Source organism: Cannabis sativa, chromosome 7 (assembly GCF_029168945.1).
Source record: "Cannabis sativa cultivar Pink pepper isolate KNU-18-1 chromosome 7, ASM2916894v1, whole genome shotgun sequence".
Taxonomy (NCBI): domain Eukaryota; kingdom Viridiplantae; phylum Streptophyta; class Magnoliopsida; order Rosales; family Cannabaceae; genus Cannabis; species Cannabis sativa.
Window position 1 is genome coordinate 14365566 of NC_083607.1, and position 14920 is coordinate 14380485.

The window sequence follows — 14920 nt, forward strand, 5'->3', positions numbered from 1 at the left end:
GGAAGATTCAACAAGATTTGTGACGCTCAGCTATCTCAGGAGTGGGAATTGGTCTTTGGGGAACCGCTGTGAACAGATAAAAGTTTAATAAGCGACGTCAAAAATACAAATAATTACATTTCAAAGTTAAGTTTCTAAGAAAGAAAACTTACGTATAATGCGAAAGGCAGTTGTATTTATTGGAGAGAGGCCCGTCATCCAGAAGAATTCTTCTTTAAACTATGTCTTGTTTGGCAACCTAAGTATGATCCTGCGATCGCCAGTATGAGTCCTAAGATAGTAAAAGCCTCCTGTAGCATTTTTCCTCGCAAGGACTACCTTGAACCAGTAAAAATAGGCTATCTCCAAAGGAGTAGGGCACTCCCATCCTAAAATATGGTATAGGACCTTCAAGCACGCAATTATCCTATACGAGATGGGGTTCAGCTAGAAGGGGCAACCCCGAGGTAGTTGCAGAATTCCTTAAACTAATCCCTAAGGGGAAGAACAGAAACATAAATGATCATAACCCAGAAAAATAATAAAAAAAAAAGAACAAAGAAGAGTGGGACACTTACTGTTTGAAGTCGAGTAGTCGTGTGATGAAAAGTCCTGCAACCAGAGACGAAGTGAACGACGTAATGAATTTTTTGAACACTTGAGGTCGAAAAGCAAATTCGAGGAAATTTGCAGAAAAAATGTCAAAGACAAGAAGGGCATGCAAAGTTTCAGGAAATTAGGATGAGAATTTCTCAAAAAAGCTTAAGTTTTTGAAAAGGCAAAAATAGTGAAAAAATGGATTCCTTACAGTTTTATACTTCAAACTTAGTTACCGTCAGATCAAAATGTAAAAGATCCAATGAATAAAAATGGGAGAGAAGTGGAAAAGATGGTTCATTAATGCTAATGATGTCCCTCGAAACCACAAACTGCCAAAATCAAAGGCATGCATATTTTTAAATTGGATTATGACCGAAATACCCACGGTAATCGTTTAAAAAACACTTTTTAAGGGGCAATTATTATACCAAAAATTCGGATGTACTTCAGAAAGTGACACGTGTCAGTCTCAGAGAATACGAATAAATAAATATAATGGTAATTATATCATTAAATACAAAATAGAATATCTCATTGAATGCAGAATTAATAGAGAATATTTATAACTTGCTGACTATATAGTCTTAATCGAGATCAGGATGTACAAACTATTGATGCACGTATTGACGAGAAACCATTTTGCATCAGAAGGCATAATCCCAAGGGAGACATAGACAACGCATAGCGAGGCATCTACCTCGCTGTATGTAAAGAAGCATTGTCGAGGTGAATTGGTTACTAGAACATTTAGCGTATAATATACATTATAATAACTAAGTAAAATAACTTGAAAGACATGATTGTCCAGTCTGCAAGGCCTTATGGTGAAAGAGCAGTTCTTAAGTTCGCTCAGCACATTGGTGCTCATGCCATCGCTGGAATGCAAGTAAACTAGGTCATTCACTTATGTACTAGGCAAGGCACCTCAGCGAAATACATTTGGTAGCATGTCCAAATCCACATCAGCGTTGACCTCCTTACAAACAGTTTAAATCACAGCTGTGTGATTTTTTAGTATTAACTGAACGTATTTACATGGAGCGTAATTAAGGCCCATAATTTCGAAAAATATTGTTATGGGATTTGAACTTAAATGTAATTAATTGCGAACCTATATTACTATAAATAAGAGCAGATTATACAAAAAAGGGGACGAAAAATCTTAGAGAGAAAAGGGAATATACTGATGGTAAAACCCAAATTCTGTATCCAAAAATATCTTAATAAGATAAATTCGTGGACTATGCAGATTTAACTGCAAAACCACGTAAAAATCTGGTGTTATTTTTGTTTCTATTATTTTCTCAGATCTCTTGTAATTTTTGTGTCAAATTTATTACAAAAATAGGTTCATAATCGTTAACGAAAATTTGCGTTAACAGTATATTTTATTAATACGGGACTTAAAAAATGTATAACTAATTACAATATAAAAATTATTCTTATTTATAATTAATTCAAGTTAGAACTTAATTTTTTTTTATAATAAATTAGAAATTATTATTGAATATTCTTAAATAATAGAAGTTCTACTAGAATAAAGAATAAAGTGCTTAAATCCAATTTAACATTCTTTATCAAATTCTCATTACTAGTTAATCAAAAAAAAAAGACAAATGTAAATTACTTTTATTTGAATTTCTTTCACCACTATACATTTTTAGCCATGCAAAAAAATACACAAATTTATATAAAGGTTTTTCTTTTTTGAGAATTTCTAGCAAAGTATTTTTTTAATAGATTCTAGGGAAGTATTTTGTCATAAGGATATTGAAGAAATAATTCAACATAGTTTTGCAAATTTACCATACTTTATTCTTTTTCTTCCTTAGACCAAACAATTTCACCCCTTTGAAAAAAGAAAAATTTGTTTGTTTTACCATAATTAAAAAAAAGTAAATAAATGTAAGAGAGAGAGAAACAAAAGCATTAATTAAGGGTGTAATAAATTTAAGAGAGAGAGAGAGAGAAAGGGGAGTTTCCACCTCCATAAGTACCCCCACCCTCTTCCCGCTTTCCCCATTCGTCCTCATAAAACCTACACCTCTTTCTTTCTCTCTCTCTCCCACTGTTAACAATGGCGTTCGCTACTGTCCTCTACATCACAGCACTACTCACATTTCTCCTAACGGTAGCCAATGCAAGAATCCCTGGCCCTTACACTGGTGGCTCTTGGCAAAACGCCCACGCCACCTTTTATGGCGGCAGCGACGCTTCTGGAACAATGGGTAACACTCATTCTCTCTTTCTCTCTCTTAGATCTCTCGAACCCATCAGTGTAACTCGATTCTTTTCAAAACTAACATCATTTTTTCTAATAATTTTCTCTCGGTTTTGTTTCAGGTGGAGCTTGTGGTTACGAAAACCTTTACAGTCAAGGGTATGGTGTGAACACGGCTGCCCTGAGCACAGCTCTGTTCAACAATGGCTTAAGTTGCGGAGCTTGTTTTGAGCTAAAGTGCGCCGAAGACCCGAGATGGTGTCACCCCGGAAGCCCTTCTATCTTTGTCACCGCCACCAATTTCTGCCCTCCTAACTTCGCTCAACCCAGTGACAATGGTGGTTGGTGCAACCCTCCTCGTCCTCACTTCGACCTAGCTATGCCAATGTTTCTCAAAATCGCAGAATACCGTGCCGGAATCGTTCCCGTCAGCTACCGCCGGTGAGTTTTGTCCTTTACTTTTTGTACACTCTGTAAATCTGAGGGATTAAATTGTAATTCTAAGATGGTCATGGGTTATCACATCAGTACACTTCACTGTTTGAGTTTATTATTAGTAAAGAAAGTCGTATACGAACGTACGTATGTCTGCCTAGAGAACTAGCAGTCAGGGAATACTGAATTTTCTCGGGAAACAAACAGAACGACGACAGAATCTTATCAGCAGCTGTAATAGTCAGTTGCGAATGAGTAAGGGGCTTTTACGTCATTTTCCCTCCTAATAAAACCAAATACATAACCTCTTTCATCCTTTTCACCCCTATTTTTAGCTTTCGTAATGACCCAGATACCCTCCTAGTCTGCCGTGTGACCCAAGTAGTCAAGGGCATTTAGGTAAATTCAATTCCCCCACGATTTCAACAAAACAAGCCTCGAAGAAAGAGGAGTTGTCATGGTTCGTTTCGTGGTTTTGTCATTTCCAATGGGGTAGAATCGTCATGTAAATCTTTTCCCGGGAAATCTGCTTGAGTTGTCTTGTAAAAAAACGAATTTTATTTTTGTTACGGTCTCCCACGCGTGTGAGTTGGGTCCCACTCCCACCGTTATATGATAAAATCAATTAAAATCTTTTTGTTTCTATGAATATTAATATTAATATTTTTTTTTATGTTATTTATTACAGGATTCCATGTAGAAAGGCAGGTGGAATTAGGTTCACAATTAACGGTTTCCGTTACTTCAACTTGGTTTTGGTAACCAACGTCGCGGGTGCAGGGGATATCGTGCAGGTGAGCATTAAAGGGTCTAAGAGCCAGTGGATGCCCATGAGCCGAAACTGGGGCCAGAATTGGCAGTCCAATGCGGTCTTAGTGGGCCAGGCCCTTTCATTTCGGGTTCGGGCCAGTGATAGGCGGAGCTCCACTTCCTGTAACATTGCCCCACCCAGCTGGCAATTTGGTCAAACATTTACTGGAAAGAATTTCCGTGTGTGATACCAAAAATACCCTTTCTTTTTCTAATTAATACCCATCACTTTTTTTTTTCCTTTTCCCTTCTACTTTGTTGTTTTCAATTTAAACTTTTTTTGTTTTTGGTTTTTTTCTTTTTTCTTTCTTGGGGTTAGTTTCCCGCCTTCAGATTTTCTGCTATTTTCTCAGGAAAATTTGAAGTGTTTGTTTGGGAGTGAAAAAAAAAAAGTAATAGAATGATATGGGGTTAGGGTTATGGGAAAAGTTGGGTGAAATATGATACAAGGGTAGGAAATCATTTTACTTTTTTTTTTGTTAGTGAAAGTGAAGGGTGTGTTATGAGTTTTTTGAGTTTGTAAGTGGGAAAATGGTTAGTGAAATTACCAAACTAGCCATTTAAGTTAAGAGGCTGAAGTGGCTGCAATAGAGGCAAAAAGCAATGTAGCCCGCAGTTTTTCTCTCTTTCCATATTATATTATTATTATATAAAATATGAAATGTACTCCCGTTACTACATGAATTATAAACTAATGCTATGGTGGTGTTATTATTATTATTTATTTAGTTTACTTTACATGGTTATGATATTATTGAGGACTTTAATCAATTAGTATTCACCATATAAAGATGTCAACCCTCAAAACAATGTGTTTGTTGTGTTTGTGGAAAAAAAAAGGTTAAATATTTTGTTACATTGCATATTAAGTAGAGCCAGCACTTTGGATCTCTACCTTTATTTGTGATCCATTGAGTTTTTGTTATTGATTCATCGTGTCATATCTTTAAAATTTGAAAATATACGTTGAAATGTTGGATTGTGTTCACAAGTGACTCATTCAAGGCTACGTTTGATCCCCTACAATTCTTTTTTATTTTGTAAGGATTTCCTACAATTTTGTTTTTTGTTTCTTTAATGATTTTCAAAATTATAGTAAAAAATAAAAAGAAGTTATTTACTTTTATTTTTAACAGGAAGGTTAAGAAAAAGCTTCCGTTTTCTTAAAAAAAAAAAAGAAAATGCTTCCTATTAAGTCAATTTTATTTGTAGTGCGATTATAGTGAAATTTTATTGTGGTGCAAAACAAATGTTAAAGAAATAATATTTTTTATTAGAACATCATATATAGTATTAATATTTTATATATTAACTAAATTAACAAAAGTTGTTCTTTCTCAAAAAAAAAAAACAACAAAAGTTGTTTAATGTAAAAATTGTAATATATTTTGGTACGTCTATTTTGATTCTTATTTCTATCTTATTAGTAGCAAGACAAAGCTTTTACAATGAATCTCATGATGCAATAATATTTATATGACTATAAGAAAAAATTTAATTAAAAAATTATTTTGAATAATAAAATAAATAAAAATGCATTGATGTAAGGGTTCATTGTTAAATTTTCTAAAATTTTTACGAGTATGTTTATTGAAAAAAAATATATATTTTTCTTTAATATATAAAATTATGAATTTAACCATAATTAACAGTATTATTTAGCATCGTATATAAACCTAGTGTGGTTTGCAATTAACTATGCCATTATGATTTTACTTAACTACATTTACAGGTTAGTTAAATTTTGGGTAAATAGCGGCATAATTACCCAAAGTTTTAAGTTTGTAAGCGGCATAAACTCAATGTTTGTAAAACTGTAATTTTTCTTCAGTTTTATCAGTACAGACTCCGTTTTAAATTTATTAAAAAAACATTTAGAAGTAACTGATACTACATGTTTCTGTCTAGACTCAATGATCAAGAATTTAGACTTTATATGTGGTCTGTTTAAGAAAGTAACAGAGTTTGTACGGAAGAAATTAGAGAAAATTTACAGTTTTACAAACATTGGGTACTTATGCCGCTAAAAATAAACATTAAAATTATGCCACTTACAAACTTAAAACTTTGAGTACTTATAACGCTATTTACCCTCAAATTTTTAATCAATTCACTTTCCAACCCACATCGAAGGTCTACTTTAATCTACAAGTAATGAAAGAAATTATTATTATTATTATTATTATTATTATTTTGAAAATGGAAATAATAATATTCATGTTGTTAACTTGTAATTTTCTTGGCCCACATATTCAAAATCTCTTGCCAATTTTCGGGTATAATTTTAAATGTGATGCCAATAAGTCAAAATCCAAGTTACATAGGAGGAGAAGAAGCTTTTCATTAAATATTTGGCTACACTAAGTGAACATTTATGTATCTTTTATTTCATAGGAAATCAAAAAGGCTATATAAATACGTAGCAAGGGTTATATATATATATATATATATATATATATATATGAGCTTTTCATCATTAAATAAGTTGAGTTTTAGACAAAACCCAGTGCAAAATTTGACCAATTTTAGGGTTTCACTAAGCAATTCCACTCTTCAATCATAAATTGTTTTTATTTTATTTTATAAATAAAAGAAAAAGAGAAAGAAAACCAAAAGATTTGAAGTAGACCCTCTTTTTGTCGGTAGATGACCAGAGAAGCATGTGATGCTCCACTGGCACTGACTTGTCTATTTATTATTATTATTTTTTTTTTATTATTTCCTTTTCTTTCTTAAACGTATTATTTCTTCATTTTCAACTATTTTTGAGAGCCTACTATTCATCTCACATATGTACTTTTTCCACCTCCATAAGTACCCCCACCCTCTTCCCGCTTTCCCCATTCGTCCTCATCAAACCTACACCTCTTTCTTTCTCTCTCTCTCCCACTGTTAACAATGGTGTTCGCTACTGTCCTCTACATCACAGCACTACTCACATTTCTCCTAACGGTAGCCAATGCAAGAATCCCTGGCCCTTACACTGGTGGCTCTTGGCAAAACGCCCACGCCACCTTTTATGGCGGCAGCGACGCTTCTGGAACAATGGGTAACACTCATTCTCTCTTTCTCTCTCTTAGATCTCTCGAACCCATCAGTGTGTTATATTATTTATAATAATATAATATATAGATTAAATATGTGTAATAAACTAATAATATGTAACATATGACTATATTAGTTGTCATCTTTTTGTAACATTTGGGGAGTTGTTACTATGAGTAACCTCCACCATTATCACCAACATTAAGAGTGTAAAAGATGTTACACACCTTTATTTGAAATTCTTAATGCTATAGGAGTTATGGTGTGTGTAAGAGTTACATTTGAGTCCATAACATCTATAGGGGTTATGAGTTTGAATTTCAAATGGTGATATCCTAAACACTATATAAAGAGGTCTAAGGTGCTCATTTTGGAGAAGAAGTTTTCTATCAAGAAAGCACTTTGCTAGAAAACCCTAAAAGGCTTGATAATTCCCAAAGCTATTTCCTAGAGAGTTCCCTTAGTGCTTAGAGATAGGGGGAAATAAGCTTTTGGACAAAGGTGTAATACCTTGTTCAAGTCATGGTGATCCCCACTAATCTACGTACTCAAGGTTGTGAGTGAGTGTTTATACATATATATTATTCTCTTATTATATACACATATTTTATATTGCATGTGTTCTTGTCTTCTTCTATATTTCTTATATATAATATATATAGTGTATATATATTGTATATTATGTTGTTGTAACATTTATTTAATCTCTTTGTTGGTCTTTGTATTGTATTACAATAGAGTTGTAATATTTTGATTTTCTTCCATTGTAATAATATCTCTAACAATCAAAAGCTTATCCCTTTTCAATGGAAGAGGTGATAAATCAAGTGTGAGAACACAAGGATAAGAGATTATATGTGAAAACCATTCATGGGTGAGCATGGTGGTGTATATTATGTGATTTACTATATTTTTTATATGATAGTAATATATATGATATATATATGAGTTATATATATGTGATCATGTGTTTATATCATATTATATATATGATATTTGAAATTTATATCATGTTATTGTATGTATATATGTGAGATATATAATATATAACATGTATATATATGAGTAATATATATTATATATATGTAGAGCATGTGATATAATATATATTAGTGAGATTAAATATGTAGAAATAATTATTTTTATGTATTTATATGAGACATGCATACATAATATATGTTATATATGTGTATATAATATATATCATGTATATTAATGTGTATATATATGTTATATATGTGTGAGGTATGTAACATATATAGTTGTGTAATTAATATATATATTATGTGTATATGATATATATGTATATTATAGTATATATATTATATACATATGAGATATGTAACATATATATTGTGAATTTAATATTGATATTATGTGTATGTTACATATGAGATATTGATTAGTAACATACATATTATATTAACATATGAGTTACATAGCATGATAATAATGTTGATAGTAATAAAATAGTGTTTATTATTATTGTGAGAATTATTATCATCTATTTTGTGAATAAAGAATATTTTAAATTCTTTTTTAATTTGGTAGTGAACATCTCACTTTATGAGATAATAAAATATGGCTTTTGAGAAGTTACATCTTTTATTGGGTTATAAGAGATAATCATCTCATATTTGAGATAAGGAAAAGTGGACTATGAGAGTTACACTTTTATTGGACTTGCATTGTCATAAGCAAGAACAAATGGATTAAAAGTGAATCCAAACTTGTGAAATGAGCCATAAATTGGAAGAACAATTTTGGACTCAAAAGTAAATGAATCAATGTGGATTCAAAAATAGTGAAAAGATAACAAAATTGGAGAAGCAATTTTGAATCTTAAATGATCAAAGTTGTGAACAAAATTGATGAGAATTTTGTTAACTTTGGTATAATTTTGGGCTAATCTCAATAAGGAGATAACCTTAAAATTATGAGTAAAAATAATCACATTATTTTATGAGTAGTAATGTGAGTTTGATATTTTAATTTTGTTGAGAAAACTAAAAATGTCAAATGGTATTTTTAAAGTGGCCTTAAAGAGTCATTTGAAGAGGAAAATACACAAAAGTGATATTTTATATACACTTTATGGTAAAAATGTGGGGGTGAGCCACAAATTTAATCAAAATGTGTTGAGACATTATTGATTAATTTATTTGATTTTGAATTCAAATTCTAAATCAAATTTGGCTATGTGCATATGTAAAATTTTGACATATTTTGGTGTCAAAATTTAGTGAAAATAATTTCAAGAAGGAAATTAATTAAAAGAGTTATAGAGACAAAGTGGTCTTCTATATTTTAAAATCAAGATATTATCTTGATAATTCAAATGTGAAAGTGTGGGGGTGCACACTCCAATATGAGAATTTGAGACATGCTTGATGTCTTAAAATAAAGTGCAATTTAGACATGTTTGGTGTCTAAATTAGTGTTTAATATTGATATGTTTGGTATCAAAATTATTGAGAATTTGAGTTGTGTGAAAATTAATCTTTTATGATTGAATTTTCAAAGCTTAAGTACTTAAGGAGAAAAGTGGTCACAAAGTGAACACTATATTTTGGCATGCATGATTCACATGGAATCAATAGTGAGAGGTTATAACAAATCGCTTAATCTCCGTACAAGATTAAAGCAAGAATTTTCGAGGGATGGGACCTAAACTCCCTTAGTGTTTTGCTCATTGATGGTAACCTATCTTAACACTAGTAAACATCTAGTCTTAAGTTCAATAGGTACTAACAAGTTAATAGAGTGAATATGGTACTCAATTGTCCCATCTATGGATGAGTACATGTTGTGAAAATTGAGGGTTAAAACCAAAAGGTTTTTTAATGGAGCTTAAGCTTAAGAAAACTCACTTAAGCTTAAGAAGTGTCTAAAGAGTGGTGAGACACTAAAACTCCACATATATGGGCTAGAGGTGGTGCCGCCTCTTATGAGAATTGGGAGTATTCTCTAGAGAGTCCATGAATTGGAATTTTGCACATGGCCATTAACGGTGCAAGAGCGAGACATGCGGTCTCAAGTGAGCATTAGCGAGGGTGTGTGTGTTATCACCGGTTTGTATTAAAGGAATAATGGTTCAATGCTACGGCAACCAAAATTTCATCAAACTTTGTGGTAACTACACTAAGGTAAAATTCAAGTCGAAAGATATTTTACCTAATGCACCTAAGCAAGATTTCTTTAGAAGTGTGTATTTAGTCAATCAAAGTGGGGGAATGTTATATTTTGATATAATATTTTTGATTGATTAAATAAATGTTACAAATGTTACAAGTTTGTTACTAAAGAGATAATATTTAATCTAGTGGGGGATTGTTATATTATTTATAATAATATAATATATAGATTAAATATGTGTAATAAACTAATAATATGTAACATATGACTATATTAGTTATCATCTTTTTGTAACATTTAGGGAGTTGTTACTATGAGTAACCTCCACCATTATCACCAACATTAAGAGTGTAAAAGATGTTACGCACCTTTATTTGAAATTCTTAATGCTATAGGAGTTATGGTGTGTGTAAGAGTTACATTTGAGTCCATAACATCTATAGGGGTTATGAGTTTGAATTTCAAATGGTGATATCCTAAACACTATATAAAGAGGTCTAAGGTGCTCATTTTGGAGAAGAAGTTTTCTATCAAGAAAGCACTTTGCTAGAAAACCCTAAAAGGCTTGATAATTCCCAAAGCTATTTCCTAGAGAGTTCCCTTAGTGCTTAGAGATAGGGGGAAATAAGCTTTTGAACAAAGGTGTAATACCTTGTTCAAGTCATGGTGATCCCCACTAATCTACGTACTCAAGGTTGTGAGTGAGTGTTTATACATATATATTATTCTCTTATTATATACACATATTTTATATTGCATGTGTTCTTGTCTTCTTCTATATTTCTTATATATAATATATATAGTGTATATATATTGTATATTATGTTATTGTAACATTTATTTAATCTCTTTGTTGGTCTTTGTATTGTATTACAATAGAGTTGTAATATTTTGATTTTCTTCCATTGTAATAATATCTCTAACACAGTGTAACTCGATTCTTTTCAAAACTAACATCATTTTTTCTAATAATTTTCTCTGGGTTTTGTTTCAGGTGGAGCTTGTGGTTACGGAAACCTTTACAGTCAAGGGTATGGTGTGAACACGGCTGCCCTGAGCACAGCTCTGTTCAACAATGGCTTAAGTTGCGGAGCTTGTTTTGAGCTAAAGTGCGCCGAAGACCCGAGATGGTGTCACCCCGGAAGCCCTTCTATCTTTGTCACCGCCACCAATTTCTGCCCTCCTAACTTCGCTCAACCCAGTGACAATGGTGGTTGGTGCAACCCTCCTCGTCCTCACTTCGACCTAGCTATGCCAATGTTTCTCAAAATCGCAGAATACCGTGCCGGAATCGTTCCCGTCAGCTACCGCCGGTGAGTTTTGTCCTTTACTTTTTGTACACTCTGTAAATCTGAGGGATTAAATTGTAATTCTAAGATGGTCATGGGTTATCACATCAGTACACTTCACTGTTTGAGTTTATTATTAGTAAAGAAAGTCGTATACGAACGTACGTGTGTCTGCCTAGAGAACTAGCGGTCAGGGAATACTGAATTTTCTCGGGAAACAAACAGAACGACGACAGAATCTTATCAGCAGCTATAATAGTCAGTTGCGAATGAGTAAGGGGCTTTTACGTCATTTTCCCTCCTAATAAAACCAAATACATAACCTCTTTCATCCTTTTTACCCCTATTTTTAGCTTTCGTAATGACCCAGATACCCTCCTAGTCTGCCGTGTGACCCAAGTAGTCAAGGGCATTTAGGTAAATTCAATTCGCCCACGATTTCAACAAAACAAGCCTCGAAGAAAGAGGAGTCGTCATGGTTCGTTTCGTGGTTTTGTCATTTCCAATGGGGTAGAATCGTCATGTAAATCTTTTCCCGGGAAATCTGCTTGAGTTGTCTTGTAAAAAAACGAATTTTATTTTTGTTACGGTCTCCCACGCGTGTGAGTTGGGTCCCACTCCCACCGTTATATGATAAAATCAATTAAAATCTTTTTGTTTCTATGAATATTAATATTAATATTTTTTTTATGTTATTTATTACAGGATTCCATGTAGAAAGGCAGGTGGAATTAGGTTCACAATTAACGGTTTCCGTTACTTCAACTTGGTTTTGGTAACCAACGTCGCGGGTGCAGGGGATATCGTGCAGGTGAGCATTAAAGGGTCTAAGAGCCAGTGGATGCCCATGAGCCGAAACTGGGGCCAGAATTGGCAGTCCAATGCGGTCTTAGTGGGCCAGGCCCTTTCATTTCGGGTTCGGGCCAGTGATAGGCGGAGCTCCACTTCCTGGAACATTGCCCCACCCAGCTGGCAATTTGGTCAAACATTTACTGGAAAGAATTTCCGTGTGTGATACCAAAAATACCCTTTCCTTTTCTAATTAATACCCCTCACTTTTTTTTTTTCCTTTTCCCTTCTACTTTGTTGTTTTCAATTTAAACTTTTTTTGTTTTTTGTTTTTTTCTTTTTTCTTTCTTGGGGTTAGTTTCCCGCCTTCAGATTTTCTGCTATTTTCTCAGGAAAATTTGAAGTGTTTGTTTGGGAGTGAAAAAAAAAAAGTAATAGAATGATATGGGGTTAGGGTTATGGGAAAAGTTGGGTGAAATATGATACAGGGGTAGGAAATCATTTTACTTTTTTTTTGTTAGTGAAAGTGAAGGGTGTGTTATGAGTTTTTTGAGTTTGTAAGTGGGAAAATGGTTAGTGAAATTACCAAACTAGCCATTTAAGTTAAGAGGCTGAAGTGGCTGCAATAGAGGCAAAAAGCAATGTAGCCCGCAGTTTCTCTCTCTTTCCATATTATATTATTATTATATAAAATATGAAATGTACTCCCGTTACTACATGAATTATAAAGTAATGCTATGGTGGTGTTATTATTATTATTTATTTAGTTTACTTTACATGGTTATGATATTATTGAGGACTTTAATCAATTAGTATTCACCATATAAAGATGTCAACCCTCAAAACAATGTGTTTGTTGTGTTTGTGGAAAAAAAAAGGTTAAACATTTTGTTACATTGCATATTAAGTAGAGCCAGCACTTTGGATCTCTACCTTTATTTGTGATCCATTGAGTTTTTGTTATTGATTCATCGTGTCATATCTCTAAAATTTGAAAATATACGTTGAAATGTTGGATTGTGTTCACAAGTGACTCATTCAAGGCTACGTTTGATCCCCTACAATTCTTTTTTGTTTTGTAAGGATTTCCTACAATTTTGTTTTTTGTTTCTTTAATGATTTTCAAAATTATAGTAAAAAATAAAAAGAAGTTATTTACTTTTATTTTTAACAGGAAGGTTAAGAAAAAGCTTCCGGTTTCTTAAAAAAAAAAAAAATGCTTCCTATTAAGTCAATTTTATTTGTATTGCGATTATAGTGAAATTTTATTGTGGTGCAAAACAAATGTTAAAGAAATAATATTTTTTATTAGAACATCATATATAGTATTAATATTTTATATATTAACTAAATTAACAAAAGTTGTTCTTTCTCAAACAAAAAAAAACAAAAGTTGTTTAATGTAAAAATTGTAATATATTTTGGTACGTCTATATTGATTCTTATTTCTATCTTATTAGTAGCAAGACAAAGCTTTTACAATGGATCTCATGATGCAATAATATTTATATGACTATAAGAAAAAATTTAATTAAAAAATTATTTTGAATATTAAAATAAATAAAAATGCATTGATGTAAGGGTTCATTGTTAAATTTTCTAAAATTTTTACGAGTATGTTTATTGAAAAAAAATATATATTTTTCTTTAATATATAAAATTATGAATTTAACCATAATTAACAGTATTATTTAGCATCGTATATAAACCTAGTGTGGTTTGCAATTAACTATGCCATTATGATTTTACTTAACTACATTTACAGGTTAGTTAAATTTTGGGTAAATAGCAGCATAATTACTCAAAGTTTTAAGTTTGTAAGCGGCATAAACTCAATGTTTGTAAAACTGTAATTTTTCTTCAGTTTTATCAGTACAGACTCCGTTTTAAATTTATTAAAGAAACATTTAGAAGTAACTGATACTACATGTTTCTGTCTAGACTCAATGATCAAGAATTTAGACTTTATATGTGGCCTGTTTAAGAAAGTAACAGAGTTTGTACGGAAGAAATTAGAGAAAATTTACAGTTTTACAAACATTGGGTACTTATGCCGCTAAAAATAAACATTAAAATTATGCCACTTACAAACTTAAAACTTTGAGTACTTATAACGCTATTTACCCTCAAATTTTTAATCAATTCACTTTCCAACCCACATCGAAGGTCTACTTTAATCTACAAGTAATGAAAGAAATTATTATTATTATTATTATTATTATTATTTTGAAAATGGAAATAATAATATTCATGTTGTTAACTTGTAATTTTCTTGGCCCACATATTCAAAATCTCTTGCCAATTTTCGGGTATAATTTTAAATGTGATGCCAATAAGTCAAAATCCAAGTTACATAGGAGGAGAAGAAGCTTTTCATTAAATATTTGGCTACACTAAGTGAACATTTATGTATCTTTTATTTCATAGGAAATCAAAAAGGCTATATAAATACGTAGCAAGGGTTATATATATATATGAGCTTTTCATCATTAAATAAGTTGAGTTTTAGACAAAACCCAGTGCAAAATTTGACCAATTTTAGGGTTTCACTAAGCAATTCCACTCTTCAATCATAAATTATTTTTATTTTATTTTAAAAATAAAAGAAAAAGAGAAA

General features: G+C 31.8%; 2 protein-coding genes across 2 annotated transcripts; both read left to right on the forward strand.

Moving 5' to 3' along the window:
- Positions 1-2482: 2482 nt before the first annotated feature.
- Positions 2483-4765, forward strand: LOC115696959 (expansin-A6). The gene is made up of 3 exons (XM_030623857.2): positions 2483-2807; positions 2923-3241; positions 3924-4765. The coding sequence occupies exons 1-3, from the start codon at positions 2657-2659 to the stop codon at positions 4231-4233; spliced, it is 780 nt and encodes a 259-aa protein (XP_030479717.2). The 5' UTR covers positions 2483-2656; the 3' UTR covers positions 4234-4765.
- A 1748-nt stretch (positions 4766-6513) lies between these two features.
- On the forward strand, positions 6514-13061 carry LOC115696554 (expansin-A6-like). The gene is made up of 3 exons (XM_061101857.1): positions 6514-7094; positions 11220-11538; positions 12220-13061. The coding sequence occupies exons 1-3, from the start codon at positions 6944-6946 to the stop codon at positions 12527-12529; spliced, it is 780 nt and encodes a 259-aa protein (XP_060957840.1). The 5' UTR covers positions 6514-6943; the 3' UTR covers positions 12530-13061.
- The last annotated feature ends 1859 nt before the right edge of the window (positions 13062-14920 follow it).